Below are 16468 nucleotides of genomic sequence, written 5' to 3' on the forward strand. Positions count from 1 at the left end.
AAAATTGGAAACAAGGTAAATGTCCCTCAGCAGGTGAATGGTTAATAAAGTATGGTTCAGCCCTACAATCACATTCTGCAGCCATTAAAACAGAATGAGAAAAGATCTGTAGATACTGAATCTAGAAAAATGTTCACGATAAAAATTGCAGGCCGTTGGGTGTAGCACAATCTCACTTTTATGTGGAAAAAAAAGAGTGTGTTTTCTGTATGTGTGTCTACAGAGAGAGATATATATAAGGGGAAAGAAAGGAGGAAAGATATTCACCATATTGTTAACAGTGATTACTGTATAAGGTGGGATTTTTTAATGGTGCAAACAGGTATGATTTTATATATTTTTGTTTTGTGTTTTCAAATTAAATTTGAAAATAAAAGTCTTAACCAGAACATGGAAGCAAACAAAAGAATATTAAAGAAACCAAACGCTCTCTAGGGCCTGATAACCCAGCAACAGTGAATAAATGTAGCTGACCATCAACAACAGCAGGTTTATGGAATACAGAAGGCACTGTTTCAGGTCCTAGGTGTTTCCAAGAGTAGCCTATGACACCAACTAGGGATTGCACTATTCCCATCTTACTTGGAGAGAGAAGACTAATGAAGCTGTTTCCAGTTCCAGAGAATAAGGGACAGACATCGCAAATCTGAATTTATGTGATTTAAAACACTGCATTATAACCTGGATGGACCTTGAGGGCATTATGGTGAGTGAAATAAGTCAAAGAAAGACAATACTATAAGATATCATATGTGGAATCTAAAAAAATAACAACAGACAAACAAACCCAAAGTAATAGAAAAGGATCAGATTCGTGATTACTAGAGGCTGGGGCTGGTGGTGGGGGTGGGTTGTACAATTGGACGAAGGTGGTCAAAAGGTACAAACTTCCAGTTATAAGACAGATAAGTACTGGGGAGGTAATGTACAACATGATGGCAACAGTTAACCCTGCTCTATGGTATATTTGAAAGTTGCTAAGAGAGTAGATCCTAAAAATTCTCATCACAAGAAAAATCATTTTTGTTCTTTTCTGTTGTTGTCATCTATGACATGATGGATGTTAACTTACTGTGGATCATTTTGCCATATATGTAAGTCACTATGCTGTACACCTTAAACAAGTGCTATGAGTCAATTATATCTCCATAAAACTGAAAGAAAAAAAGAATTGCATTAAGGCATAAAAGAAAGATTGCTTTAAATCGCAATAAACGTAGATTTCCTTAGGTACACACTGTGTATCTTTAATAGGAAAGAGTATGTACAGAAGAAAGTCAGAGCAGACTGTTCCTTGTTAACATAGGGGATGGTCACACCTGTAATGTTCCAGGCTTAGGGAAAGATGAAATGAGGTTAAGGAATGGACTCCTTAATAAGACCCTATCCCACATTTATACGACAATGTAAGGGCATCTCTATGTGGCCCCTTCCGCTGGGAAAATGAACTTCTGATTCAAAAGACGAGAGATAAGAGATGCATGCAAAACCCAGCTAGGGAGCATTATACTTCACAGTACTTAAATAAACAGTAAAATACATGAGGTCAGACTATGAAAGCCAAGGAAATTCAGAGGTCAGCGACAAGGTGGGGGTGGGGTGGAGGGCAGCCTGAGGGCTGTTCTGTGGGGTGAGGAGGACTCCAGGCACATTAAAGGAGGCCCCCCAGGTTGTACGACAGAATTAGACACCACGATGATGACACTGCTTTACTGGAATTTGTTTTGGAAGTGTATTTTGAAATTGGCCTTGTATATATAGTTGACGTTTATATTTGTAGTTAGTCCTACACAAATGAAAGGCCTGTAGAGCTAACTACAAATATAAAAATAAATTTCACCCACATCGTTCACAGAAAAGATAGAAATAGGAAACAGGAAATAGCTATCTTCTTCAAGTACTCCTTGTATGAAAGATTAATGACATGGCTAGTACTTAATGAAATTTATTTTTATGATGAATTTAAAGCAGTCTCTTAAGTCGTATGATTTCAGATGTGTGACGTGTGTTATTCTCTCAAATTGAGAAGCTAGCCCTAAATAAATGAAAGACTTTTTATGCTAAACAACACATTTGTTTACCTGCTTTTGTATTTCTAGTATTCTGTGTTTTCCTCCTTGAAAGTCAAAGAGAGGTGGGGGCGTGGTACACCAAGTCACCTTTGACTTTGTATTTTTTCTTCATGCACCAGAGGAAACTATAAAACTTGAAAACCGGTGGTGTTTACAGGAGACGTGGCCTGAGGAGTCCTCAGCACACATCCTGCTGACTAGGAGTGAGGAGTGCTACAAACCTACAAAGCCAGCCACCCGTGTCAGTGACCACAGGGAGATGAGACACAACAGCCACACGAAGGGTCGGACAGCCTCTGAGGCTCCGTTCAGAAGAACCTAACCTAAGTGCTGGTTAGGATTATTTCAAGTATGTGGCAACGTGAGTTGAGAAGTGCCGGCGGCTCGGAGTCCCCCCTGGAACAGCACAGGCGGCCGACTCCTCAAGGCTGCCTGCCCTCCCGACTGCCCTCCCCCCTTCACTGCCAGGATGGCGGGAGTGGATCCCCTGTCTGCTTCTCGTCCCCATTTTTATTGACTGTTTCAAGCAAGAAAATCTTTTAGGAAGGCACTTGAAAATGGTCTTTGCAGGGCGATTTAATTTAGCAAGAGCTGGGAATCCACCTAGATATCCAAATAGTCGAAATACAGTTCAGTACATGAAGTATTACCGACATGACAGGTTTTCAATGATTAAAAATGAGTAAGACCATATGACAATATGAAAAAGCATTAATAACAGCATCAAGGGAAAACAGAACATAAACTAGCAGGCAAACCAGCCCCACAAATACAAAAATATGTACGCTTCTTGCGGGTGGGGTTATGAGTAATGAAAAAGTATATGAGGTGGGAATTCCCTGGCGGTCCAGTGGTCAGGACGCCGAGCTTCCACTGCCGGGGGCCGGGGTTTGATCCCTGGTTGGGGAACAAAGATCCCACAAGCCACAAAGTACAGCCAAATAAAGAAAAACTATATAAAGGTCATAGAAGGAACTATATTCAATATCTTGTGATAACCTATAATTAAAAGAATATGAAAAAGAATATATATATATTCATAACTGAATCACTCTGTTGTATACCAGAAACTAACACAACATTGTAAATCAACTACACTTCGATCTGAAAAAACAATAATAGGAAAAAAGTATGTGAGGTGATAACTTCAATAAGGGTCACTGTTGCGTCCACTGCTGACTCGGCCGAGCGCAGCAGCACCCGTGCACGGGCCCCGCAGGCGTGGCCAGGCCAGACCTGGCCGGCAGGGCCGCTCCAGCCTCGCTGCCGCCCAACAGGCACGTGCTGACCCCTCCGGCTTCCGCACCCTCCCCCAGGCACCGGCCGGGGCCTGGCTCAGGGCCTGTCACCCCCCATCCTTACAGATTTTCCTACCTTGAATAAATCGTAGAGCTCCTCGAGGTCTTCTGGAAGGACTGAGACTTCCGGGATAACGACTCGGAGCTTGAGGAAAGAACAAACAGCGATGGAGTGAACTCTGCCTGCCCCCAGGAGGCTCAGAGGCCTAGTGGGCCCGTCCTGCTGGGGTGGAAGCCCGGCGTCCAGCTCCTCCCGGGGCAGCATCTGTTCCCGACAGAGATCACTTTATGGTGACCTTCTCGGGGCTCTATCCTCAACCTTTCTGATCTACACGTCCATGACTCAGGACAAGCGTTTAAGTCCTGATGGGAGTAAACACCAGCAAGGCTAGAGCTGGGGCAGTAAGTTCCTCCTGCATCACCATCAACCCTGCAAGCCCTTGGGGCCAGGCACGTTCTACACTGTCCCTCACTGAACCTCCTGGGGGGGTGTCATTATCCTCACTTTACGACCAGGGAGACGGAGGTTCACAGTGGTTAATTTGCTCACAATCTGTTTGACTCTAAAACTAAACCCATGCTGTTTCTCTACCAGCTCACCCCTGTCAAGTTATTAATTCAATGCAAGGAAAAAAAAAAAAAAAAAAAAAAGCTGGCATTCTCCTGTTACGACACCCGCAGGGGTCCCGGCCCAGGTCAGCAACAGGCCGCCAGGAGCTGCGGTGCTGCGGCGGCCGCCACTCACCACGTTCTGCTTCGTAGTGTCTTCGTGGCCCTGCAGGACCCTGATCCTGTGCCTGCAGCGCATGTGCTCAATCTGAGCCACAGACTGGTCTCCAAATTTCTGCAGGGGAGGGAGGGATCACTCACGCACAGAATCCCTCTTGGCATCCAGGCAGGAAACAAGAAGTAGCCCAGAACACCTCCCCGGAAGTCCATCTCCCGAGAGAGCTGGGGAGTGAGGGGCAGTGGGCAGGGATGGGGCCCAGGTACCTCGTAGGAGTCCCGGATCAGGTCGGCAATGTCGGTCACAGGACACGGCTCCTGGTCGTCTGAGAAAAAGGCATGGTGGCTCCCAACTGAGGGTCCAGGGCTGTCCTCGTTCTTGATGTGATCCAGAAACCTGGGTGCACCAGCCACCGGAAAAGCACAGGTTTGCCCTCCCCTGGGTGCCACGTGGCACTCGCCACCTTCACCGGCCCCTGGGAGGAGGGCCAGGCAGCAAATACTATGCTCATTTTAGAGGAAAGGAGAGACACGCGTGAAGCCAGACTTCTCGGTCTAGGTGCCAGGGGAAGGTCTCCAAGGGTCTGTGACTCTCCAGTGACGTAAACACAAAATTCTGTGCATACTGCAATTTTAAACTTCCACAGAATTCTAAAGGAACCTGTCATTTATCACCCAACTCGCCCTCAGCTTCAAGTGTCCCAGGTTCCTGTCCGCAGTCTAGTGGGACTTTGCCTTCACTGCAACACATCAACCCCTGTGCACAAAATGTTCCAATCCTCCTGTTAGCTGCCTGAGGCCCAGGTCTCCCTGTGCCCACCTGCCCGCCCCATTCAGGGTCACTATGAGTCCATTTAGACTCAGGACACTTGAACCTGCTTAGAGAAAGGCACCAATACCCTCGCCCCTCCTGCCTCTCACTTGATGGAGAGGAGCGAGGGAAGGTGGACTCCTCACCACACACGGGCGACAGGGCTACCTGATGGCCTGGGCCTTGAGGGGGACCACAGGGTGACGAGTGGTACAGTGGAAGGAACTCCCACAGCGACAGCCTGGCCGCCTGTTCCTGCCCCCTGGCTCTCAGAGCCCAGCTGCTGCCCCTCCCCCGCAGGCGGGCCCCACCTGCTGAGGACCATCAAGGCCTGGCCGTCGTCCTTGCTGCCGCACAGGTCCTCGGCATTGGCTTCCAGCACGGCCAGCCCCAGCTGGAAGATGGCCTTGATGCCATCGTAGAAGAAGCAGTCGACCACGTTCACCGCGCTCTCCAGCGGCATGATGCTGAGGAAGAGCGTCAGGAACCAGGAGAGGGAGACGGACGCCAGGGCCGACAGGTCGTGCATGTGCTCCGCCAGCTCGGGGAGCTGCTCCTTGATGAGCTCCTCGAAGACCGACTGGTCCACCTGGGCCCCTGGCAAAGGAGGCCATGGAGACAAGGATATGGAAGGAGTCACTCCTGCCAAAGTCAGCCTCAAATTAAAACTACTCTGAGACATGCAGAATGATGAAATGGGACTGGAGTCCAGAAAAGGACTCACACTTAGTTCACTGACTTTTGATGTTTTGACCAAGGTAATTCGATGCGGAAGGGATAGTATTTTCAAAAAATAGTGCTGAATCGGGACTTCCCTGGCGGTCCAGAGGTTAGGACTCCACACTTCCACTGCAGGGGGCCCAGGTTCAATCCCTGGTCAGGGAACTGAGATCCCACAAGCCATGAGACATGGCAAAAAAAAAAACAAATAGTGCTGAATCAAGTGGCTATCTGTATGCGGGGGGGGGGGGGGGGGGGGGGGGGGGGGGAAGAACCTCACCTCCTACCTCACACCATACAGAAAAGTACATTTGAAATGTGTCATGGACTTAAACATAAAAGCTAATGCTATAAAAACATCTGAAAGAAAAAGGCAAAATTTCTTAGGACACAAAAGCATTAACCATAGAAAAAATTATAAATTGGATGTCATCAAGATTAAAGACTGGTGTTCTTCAAAAGACACCATTAATAAAATGAAAGTGAAAACTTCAAACTCAGAAAATATTTGCGATACATATACCTGATAAAGGTTTTGTAATCAAAATAGAGAACTGATGCAACCTAGTTATAAGATGTCAATAACCAAATCTTTTTTTTTTAAAGAGGCAAAACATTTGGACACTTCAAAAGTGATGATAAACAAATGGCCAGTAAGCACAGAAAAATAGGTTCAACATCATTAACAATCATCATAGAAATGCAAATTAAAACTATCATGATAGACCACTTCTTACCCACTAAGATGACTAAAATTAAAAAGACAATTCCAAGTGTTCACAGGGGTGTGGAGCAACCGGAACTCCCATATATTGCTAGTGTCAGATAATGTGAATTAATTTCATCCTCTTTGGAAAACTAAGTTTCTTATAAAGTTAAGCATACATCTAACTATGACCCAGGAATTCTACTCCTGGATAAATACTAAGAAAATTGACAATATATATTCCAAAATGACTTATACATGAATCTTCACTGCAGCTTTACTTATAGTAATAAGAAACTGGAAACTCAAATGTCTATCAACAGATGACTAAGTAAACAAATCATGGTATGAATGTACAGTGAAATACTATTCAGCAATGAAAAGGAACAACTGATGCACCAACAACATTGTGTTTTGCAAAAAAGGCCAGAACATTCTATTATTACATTTATTCCAAGTTCAAGAATAGGCCAAATTAATCTATGGTGACAGAAATCAGTACCAAGTGTTGCATGTGACAGGGAAGAGGCGGACGGGAACTTTGTGGGTTATGGAAACGTTCCAAATGCTCCACCCTGTACTGGGGTGGTGGTCACATTATCATGGAGGGTCTACTGGTCACTGCCAAGTACCATCTGCCCCATAGCAACACTCCTCACCCAATGAGGGCTTGGACAACATGCTTCACAATGACTGTGAGGTTCTGGTTATTCCTTGCTGCTCTGTACAACATTAAATACCTCCCACAATATGAAGTAAAAAGGGAAGCAAACCACTCAGGCACAGGATGGGGGCCAGGGAAGACAGTCAGAGGCCACCACAAGGTCACCTCCTTCCCAGCCAAGCCCCACCCCTCCTCCCTCCCAGTGCTCATCACACTTCCTCGGTTCTTAGACCTGAGCCTTCAAAAGCATGTTCTTCCTGCCTTGAGTTTGTGGCAAGAGAGCAATCAGGTTACCACATTGCACCCTTCTGCCAAAACTGTGCAGAGAATTACACAAGTTAGTTTTGCAAATTCAAGAGTCAAAACGGTGTTTGTGCAGAGACTAGCTGAGTGGCACAGGGGACTTTATAACCAGGACTGGTGATCAACATCTCTGCCCCAGCTCCATCACTATCCCCAGGTACAGAAAGGCAAGAAGGAGGCAGTTACCGATGACTCGGTGATTGAAATAATCGGGCAGCATCCGCTCACACACAGCAACCAGCAACCAGAAGGCTTCCTCCTCCTTGGCGTACAGCAGCAGAACGGAGGTCAGGATGTTCATGGACTGCTCAGGGGGTTCACAAGGGAGGGGACAGTTACTGACGAGGCCATGCAGTGCCACAGAGACATTCAGTAACACACAAGCCCAAGTGATCCACAAAAGTCGAGACCCAGCGTACACAACCACACCAACACTGAACTGGAATGACCACGGTATCAACGTGGGCCTCACAAGACACGCCAGGCTGAGCGATCAGCCACTGCTCTGTCCCTGACCCCACGGTGTAATGCTGGGCTGGACTGTGGAGCACACCTCAGATCCCACCCAGCTATCTCTGTGTCTACATTCAGAGAGACACACAACCCTGTACTCACCCACTGATTTTGCTCATTCACAAGAAACAAAGCTTAAAATCTTCTAAGTGTCAACAGCTTCTCTCACCCAGTCTTGGCTGGGGTTTTATTTTGTGCTTGTTTACCACATCTCTGAGCAGATGGAGTAACCTCCCTACATAACTCAGGAACCACTGGGAGGATGTCTTACCTCCACTCATGTTTCCTGGAGGAAGTGATCCACCCCAAACTTCTTTTTCCTCCCCAAACAGCACTGCCATTTAAAAAATAATCCCTATGAATTCTGTACAGTCTGGAGGGAGAAAGCTCCGTGGCAGCTTCATCGATGCCCTCCTGCAGTGGAGGCCCAGAGCCCTGGAGACCATGAGGGCTGCATGGCCTCCCATGGACAGAGGCCCAGCTTGTGCAACACTCTCCCTGGGCACTCTAGGTAATGTCACTCCCTCCTACATCAGCAGCCTCTCTGACTTCACGAGGTTGAATCCCTCCACACAACAGGCCTCGGTACAGACGGCCAAGAACACAGCACCTGAGGACTGGCAGCAAGCCCGGAGAGGGGCTATGGCCTCCACCCCGCAGCACACAGCTCACCTGGCAGTACCCGATTTTCGGGTTCCGGTGGGCATAGGCCGTCAGGACTCTCCTCAAAGCAGCGATTCCCGTTTCATTTTGGAAGGCAGGATGCTCTGGTAAGGAGCGGTGCAGGTCCCGTTCTATCTCCTCTGTCACCAGGCAACACTTTCCCATGGACTCCTCCACCAGGTTGCCATAGTAACCGGGATGCGCAGCGAGGTCGGTGACAGCATCTGATTTAAAAGTAACATTTCAAGGGGGACTGATTACCAGGAGAGAGTCCACATGGAGAGGGGCCTCTCCAGTTGGAGGACCTCAGTGGGGTCTCACTACGTGAGGGACATAAAATAGTTTGAGACCACACACAACCAAAAAGAACTTCATTTCTGCTAAAAAGAAGAAAGAAAAAATGAAATAACACGGTTTTTCTGAGAATAACCTTATAGAGGGGGAAAGAGCTCATACTAGAAACAGCTTTATATACTTTTAATAAGTTGTATTCACTAGCAACAGATGTATATGTGTGTGTGTATACATGTACATACCTCATATCTGTAAGTATGTATATGCACATGCATATATACATAAATACACACACAATTTTCATGCGTTTCTTCAACAGGAAACTCTGGAGCACGTGTGTGTGGAGCACATGAGGAGGTGCAATTACGATTAAGTGATGCTGGCAAAGAGCTACCACGGAGCCAACCAGCTGCCAGCTGGAAACCCCGCAGGCTGGGTTCATCGCGCGCAGGAAGCCGAGCAAGGCCCACCCACCCCGCGCCACTGCCGCGGCCTCCGAGAGGCAGCGCCGTGAGGGGCGAGTGAGTCCACACGGTGGGAGGAGTCTATTCACCCGTCGGCCAGCGCCGGGGCATCTGTGGCCCGGCCCGCGTGCCCTCCTGGGACAGGTGGGCTCTGGCACCAATGCCAGCCCCAGGCAGGGAGGCCCCAGGCGAGCAGGGGGAGCAGCGAGGGCCCGGCTCTGCCTCTGACAGCTCGTCCACGCGCCGTCATTCTGACTGGGTTTCGCCTGTGCCCTCCCCCCACCGTCTGCAGCGGCGGCGGCCCCCGCCTCCGACGAGCAGCACTCACGGGGCATCCACGTGCCACAGGCGGCACTCGCGCCACCGGCTGCCACTCAACAAAGGCAACATCTATCACCCGAGGGAAACCGTGGCCCTACGTGAACTGACAGAGCAGCTGTTTGCTTGTTTAATAAAATGTGTGAGTGTGTGTTCACGTTCACTAAAGAGACCTAGAGGACGCCACCCCAGTGGCATCAGCAGCTGTCAACCTTCAGGTGCTGGAATTTTGAGCCATGTCACTTTCTTTGCTCGCTGCTCCATGAATATGGACTGTTTTTATTAAATACAAAAATACCAGGGACATTTGAGGGAGGAAGGGTTTCGCTGGCATGCCGTTGATGGCAGCGACAGAGACAGGCCAGGAGGCAGCGGGGAGACTCGGCCTGTGGAATAAGCTGAGTGGTGGGAGAAGGACCAGTAAACACCAACTCCGTGGCGCCGCCCAGTAGCCGGAGAGAAGGGGGTCTGGGTCTGGGTCTCTCGGGCAGGAGAGGGGCTGGGTGACTTCGGGGGAGAGTCAGGGAAGAGGGAGGAGAGACGTGACCAAGAGCGAGGCCAACTGAGGGAGGAACAGGGCGTGGAGAGGACGAGTCCCCAGGCCCAGCCTCCGGGAGAGCACAGCAGAGTCCCAGGGGAAGGTGGAGCCCTGGCCACCCCTCTCCTAGCACCCGGAAAGGAGCAGCAGTCACACCCCAGACCACAGAGCCTTCCCTTCCCACTGGCAGGGCCGCAGCTCCTCCTCCGAGTGGCACCAAACAGCTCACAGAGAAACGCCTACTTGGGACGCCCCTGGGGACCTTGGCCCCAGTCTCAGCCCATCCCTCAGTGAGTGTCCTGATGAAACCCGACAGCAGCAGAGGGAGAGTCCCGGGTCCAGTGGTGCAGGAGGAGGATGTGGGCAGGAGAGAAATCCCTGTGACTCTGCCTCGTGGGGATGCTGTGTGTTCTCCACAGAGGAGGGACCGGGAGGAAGTGTGCTCTGAGGGAGTCATTGCAATGCATGCAAGTGAACAATTTCTGAAGGCGCTTTAGTCAATTTTAGGACTCACACCTTAGAAAGACACTGCACGTCCAGGAGGTTCTAAACGGAATTCTGAGGATGAGGACGCACAGACCCATGACGTCACTGCTAAAGGAGAGGCCTGAGGTCCCCGGCCGGGCACGGCACAGGCAGGGGGACGTGTCTGCACACACACACTGCTCAGGTCGGGGCCTCTGTCCTGTGTCTCCTCCAGAAATAAAAGTTGGCCTGGAGGCCAGAAACACTCACCGGAGAAAAGAAGCCAGAGTCTGCCACGTAAGGACTCGGGGATCCCCATGGCCACGAGCTTCCGGATCTTCTCCGTGCGGAACATGCACACAGTCCGGCCGTACTCCACGAAGTGGTCGTTCCACAGGCTTATCTTGATCTGTTCTCTGGACTGGAAGTGGGAACATGCTTCATGTACAAAGAAGCTCTTCTGCACCTTCCACAACCTGTCACAGAGGGATGCTCCCTCTGCCGACAGAGGAACTGACAGTGACAGGAGATTCGCTCAGCACACGCTCCTGAACCTCCACCAGGCACGAAGGATGTAAACGTCCCCGGCCCATCAGGAGTTCTGGGCCCAGTGGGAGCACTGACACAAATAAAATGCCACATCCTTGGCAAAGCTCACAGCAAGAACACGTTCGTCCCAATGCTAAAGGAGCCCGAAGCAGACGGAGGGTGGGCTGGGGAGACAAGGGAAGCCTCTTCGGATGCTGACACCAAGCCAGCTGCTGAAACAGGTCGGCTCAGAGGGCAAAGGGGAGCAAGGGGCACCCATGATTTGCCTGGAACTTCCTGACAGCCAGAGGAAAAACTGCCAACTGGAAAAACGTACATCGTTCTCCTTAGCAGAGATGAAGACACTACGATGACTCTAGGTGACTGAAAATCCTTTAAAATCATGGATTTTTAAAATCCTTTAGAATTCCTAGCTGGCAGGAATTTTTAGTGCCTTTTAAACAAGATGTTTATATATGCTTTTAATTACCTGTATTCTCCAGTTATGGGAGACGTTTACACAGTCAATATTCTTATGTGTTTCATCAATGAGCGCTCAGTGAGCATCTCTGTAAAGCACATCAGAAGGCTCAGTTCTGGATGAATAAAGCTGACGAGCCATCATACACAGTCAGGGGCCAAAAAAGAAACACTGTACCAAGGAGTCACACACACACCACTTGCTAAAAAGAAACAGACTTGTTCTGCACCTCGAAACCCCTGCAAGGGACAGCACGGATGGATGCCACCTGAGGGGCGGGGGGGAGAGTCCTGGTCCTCGGAAGTCCCACCACATCCTCCACCCAACCGGAGCACAGGGTTGCCTGGTAACCTGCGCCACGCCCACCCTCTGGGCCTGCGGGAAGCTACGCCCCTGCCACGTCTGCGCGTGCCCAGCGGCAGCGAGGGCGGAACCGCATCACCCACCAATCTCGAGTCGGGGCTCTGGCTGCCCGACTGCCGGAAACCTGCGACCAGGGCCTCGGGGTGCAGCCGCGGGCTCCTCTCTTTCTCCCTTTCCTCGCTATTTTGAGGAGACACCATCTCATGACCCCCAAACCTGTGGTCACCACACATGCTTGTTGAATGAAACACAGGTGAAGTCTGCATGGGGAGAAAAAGAGAGAGAGAGAAGTCACTGCTTTAGTTACAAGACAGTCTTTGTTTTGCTTTTGGACGCATGAGCGTAACAAACTTAAACACGCCTCTCTCTAGGACTTACGGGAAGAGCAGGCTAACACTAGACCCACAGATCTGATCCTCGCAAAGGAATACGATCCACACGGCACTTTCCCAGGGAGGCTGCTCATGGCACATAGAGTATGGCCTCAAGTGGGGCTGGGAAAGCACCATCGCGCCCTCAGCTTCCAGAACTGAGGCTGGCCCTCTCAAGAAAACAGCTCTCGGGTACTGAGAGACTTTCTCTCCTTTCCTCCTGTCACTACTTGGGTGAAAAGAGGTCCAGAAAGAAGGGGGACGGGTGTCAAAGAATTAGGAACTAGGTCCCAGCAGATCCGGGTCTATTTTTGCAGCTGTCCCACCTTAAAGACAATGCAACACCTCTTTCGGCGACTTATACATCTGCTCCCAAATAACATCATCTCCTCCAGCCTTGGGGGGATGGTGAGGTGGGGCTGACCTTTCTAACTAGTGAAGAGGGAGTCCACTTACCTGTGCATTGATTCCCCATCAAACCCTCCAACTTCTGAGGGGGTGGCCTGTCAATCCCTCTGATACCTGGGTGTACCCCATCTACCCCTCTAACCTGTGAGGGGGGCCATCAGCCCCTCCAACCAGTGGGTGAGTCTCCATCAACCCCTCCTCCATCCTGCCACACCCACTCAGCACACCCGGTGCATCAGAGACGATACGAGACTGTCTGCTACTCAGGCCCAAACATCACTACGGTTTTTCTGGTACCCAACTAGATCATCGTTCCACGTAGTCCCCTCTGGAGACCCCAGCCCTCGAGGTGCTGAAAAGGGGGGATTTTCAGTTTACAGGATCCCACAGTTTCCGAGGATCATACCAGGTCCTCATCCCGTGTGGTGTCATAGCGCACGGGGTGGCCGGCGTGCACCTGCTTCAGCCTCGCCAGCAGACTCTCCAGCAGGCTGTCACGACCCCTGAGCTCGATGAACTGGAAGGCCACCTTGCTCCTGATGCTCACGATGACGGGGTTCGGCAGCAGGCTCGTGTCCTCCACCTTCTCGATGCTCACGACCTGTTGCGAACAATCCCGCACACAAAGGCACAGCAGGAGAGAAGGGGGCGGGCATTCAACTGCATATTTGGAAAATATCCCGAGAGGGAAGGCAAAACCCAGTAACTGCAATAAGGAACTGGTATGAGGTTAAAAAATATGGGATGTGGCGTATGCACCACAGCCCAAAGTGAGGGTAACTCAAGTGCCCCTGGCTGGCTGAACACATGAATGGATAACCAAACCTGGGCTCTACATACAATGGAATATTACTCAGCCTTAAAAAGGATGAAGAGTCTTTTTTTTCCCAGCTGTGCCACTTGGCATGTGGGATCTTAGTTCCCTGACCAGAGATCAAACCCGTGCCCCCAGCACTGGGAGTGTGGAGTCTTAACCACTGGACCACCAGGGAAGTCCCCAAAAGGATGGATATTCTGACAGGTGCTACAGTGTGGATTCACCTGGAGGACATTATGCGAAGTGACATATGCCAGTCACAAAAGGGCAAATCTGAAGGATTTCACTGATGTGAAGGACCTAACGGAGTCAGACTTGTAAAGACACAAAGGAGAGTGGTGGGTGCCAGGGCTAGGGGAGGGGGAATGGGCGGCTACTGTGTAATGGGGACAGGGCTTCAGTTTGGGAAGATGAAAAAATGCCGGTGACGGTTACACAACAGTGTGAATGTGCTTAATGCCACTGAACTGTAACACTTAAAAATGGTTAAAATGGTAAATGTTATGTATGTGTTACCATACTTAAGAAAAACAATAACTACATAACACAACTCCAGGATTTCTTGCTCCACTCATAAGTAAGAGTATTTGTAAAATGAAGACATCTGCTGCAGAAAGATGGAGGTCAGTCACACAAATGAAAACCACTGAGTTTCCCTGAATAGTGGTTAGTTCATATGTTATAATATCAAGAAATGTGCAAGTCTTGACAGATGACAGAGCTGTGGGTCCTGTCACAGCAGACATGCCCCCAAACCACAGGACTGAGCTCATCAGATCTGAAAGCAGACTCCAGTTCCAAGAAGAGAACTGTGGAATTTTATATTTGGAAGGGAAGCATTTTTCTAAATTTTTACCTAAAGTTCCAGGAGGGTATAAAAACCAAGCAATTTGACATTTCTTTTCAAAAGATGATGCTTTTTGTAGGTTGCCTTTTTTTCTTTTCCCTTTGGCTGAAAGGGGAGGATTCCTTCCTAAGGGCTGTTGGAAAAGCTTTCATTGCTAGGAATGTACTTTTTTAATAACAGCTTTATCAATAATGTGGAGGCCAGGGTGCCCTGTTCTCACCATTCACTTCTATGCAAATTTCAGGTTGCCAGGCAACAACTGAACAAGCAAGGGCCCCTGGTCAATTCAGGCCATGCATCCCCCGAGACCCGCCCATCCTCGCCGGCAGAGCCTTGCCCCGCGTAAGCATCCATCCTCTCCAGGACCCTGTCGCACAGCAACCACGGCTCCCCGGCAGGAGGCGGGCACTACCTCTCGGAGTGGGAGGATAACTTTGCAGCAGCCGGGTTCCTTGCTGGCAAAGCAGATGTAACTGTCAGAGGTGAACATCTGCCCGGCGGTGTGACAGCGGCTGAACGGCGTCCAGAGGGAACAGTCCAGGACAGCGTGCAGCTTCTCCCGCCTGGGCAGCCTGAAGAAGGCCCGAAAGAACTCATTCTGTGCCCTGGCTTCCAGGTCCCTGGAGAAGCAGGGAGAGGAGTGAGAGAGGCAGGAACGGTGACTGAAGGCACTAGATTACGGAGGAAAACACTCTTAACACCCCCCCCCCCCCGCCCCAGGCACAACCTCATACAGAAGGGGATGCAGAAAGGTGCTGGGCCCCCAGTTCCTGCACATCCGCAGCCCCATCCCCACCCCACAGCCAGCCTTTGGAGCGAGAACCAAAGGCAGAATAGGTCACCTCTGCACAGAGGTGATGCCGCGAACTCACAGACCAACACAAGCCCTCCTTCCTGATTTGAGTAACACTGCAAATTATCACAAAACAAATGTATAAGAATCTAGCATCAACCCTCTTACACTTTTGGTGAGACTAAATTGCTGCAGCCACGATGGAGAACAGTATGGAGGTTCCTTTAAAAACTGAAACTAGAACTAGCATATGATCCAGCAATCCCACTCCTGGGCACATACCTGGATAAAACCATAATTCGAAAAGACACATGCACCCCAATGTTCACTGCAGCACTATTCACAATAGCTAGGACATGAAAGCAACCTAAATGTCCATCAACAGAGGAATGGATAAATAAGATGTGGTACATATACACAATAGAATATGACTCAGCCATAAAAAAGAACGAAATAATGCCATTTGCAGCAACATGGACAGACCTAGAGATTATCATACTAAGCGAAGTCAGAGAAAGACAAATATTATATAACTTGTATGTGGAATCTAAAAAATGATACAAATGAACTTATTTACAAAAGAGAAACAAACTCACAGACACAGAAAATAAAAGTATGGCTACCAAAGGGGAAAGGGGGGTATAAATTAGGAATTTGGGATTAGTAGATACACACCGGACTCTGCACCGCACCCCAAGTGATTTTTTAGACACAGTCTTGGGTGTGTAGCCCCTACGATGGGACCTCACCTACTTTCCTACACAGACGCCTGTTCACCCTAGTTCTCATTTCCACCCTAGTCCTCATTTCATACCCTCACACAAGTGTCTTCCCAGGAGACATCACACAGAGATGTGGCAGTCCACGGAATTTACTCTCCAACCCTCACAGAGAGAAGATACACACGTCCAGAAAGCCCTCTGGGCACAGAGAGAAATGATACAAATTCCAGAGATGGAGGTGGATTCAGTCACTGTGTTCCGAAGCTGCAGCTCCTTAAATACCTGCTACAGTGTGGAGGGCTGTTTCCAAAGGGGCTTGAGAGGTGATGAATGAATTCAGAACTTGACTGTGATAATTATTTCACAGTGTATGCAGATATCAAGTCGTCATGTTATCTCACTTAAATATATGCATTTTTATTTGCAACTTATACCTCAATAAAGCAGGAAAAAAAGAAAAGACTTCAGAACTTCTGACTCAATCTGTAAATAGCTTTTAAAAAAACCCCATCTTTTAGCTTAAAAAAAAATTCTATATGAGAAAACGGAAGATAATCTTTGTGAACTGGTTTACACAAATACT

The 16468-nt window shown here is 49.2% G+C and overlaps 1 protein-coding gene across 6 annotated transcripts in view; it reads right to left on the bottom strand.

Moving 5' to 3' along the window:
• The window catches only part of TBC1D8 (TBC1 domain family member 8), a 121568-nt gene that overhangs the window by 16341 nt on the left and 88759 nt on the right, over positions 1 to 16468 (bottom strand). For all 6 annotated transcript variants that reach the window (XR_009054601.1, XM_057740933.1, XM_057740932.1 and 3 more), the window contains 10 exons: positions 14783 to 14990; positions 13113 to 13307; positions 12011 to 12187; positions 10826 to 10976; positions 8486 to 8700; positions 7487 to 7604; positions 5219 to 5504; positions 4364 to 4493; positions 4116 to 4214; positions 3447 to 3515 (listed from right to left, as the gene is read on the bottom strand). Coding sequence is in view for 5 of the 6 variants with exons in the window: in XM_057740933.1 (XP_057596916.1) it covers positions 3447 to 3515; positions 4116 to 4214; positions 4364 to 4493; positions 5219 to 5504; positions 7487 to 7604; positions 8486 to 8700; positions 10826 to 10976; positions 12011 to 12187; positions 13113 to 13307; positions 14783 to 14990 (1648 nt within the window). In the remaining variant the exon portion in view is untranslated. The remainder of the gene's footprint in view (positions 1 to 3446; positions 3516 to 4115; positions 4215 to 4363; positions 4494 to 5218; positions 5505 to 7486; positions 7605 to 8485; positions 8701 to 10825; positions 10977 to 12010; positions 12188 to 13112; positions 13308 to 14782; positions 14991 to 16468) is intronic.

This window comes from Hippopotamus amphibius, chromosome 7, assembly GCF_030028045.1.
Source record: "Hippopotamus amphibius kiboko isolate mHipAmp2 chromosome 7, mHipAmp2.hap2, whole genome shotgun sequence".
NCBI lineage: Eukaryota > Metazoa > Chordata > Mammalia > Artiodactyla > Hippopotamidae > Hippopotamus > Hippopotamus amphibius.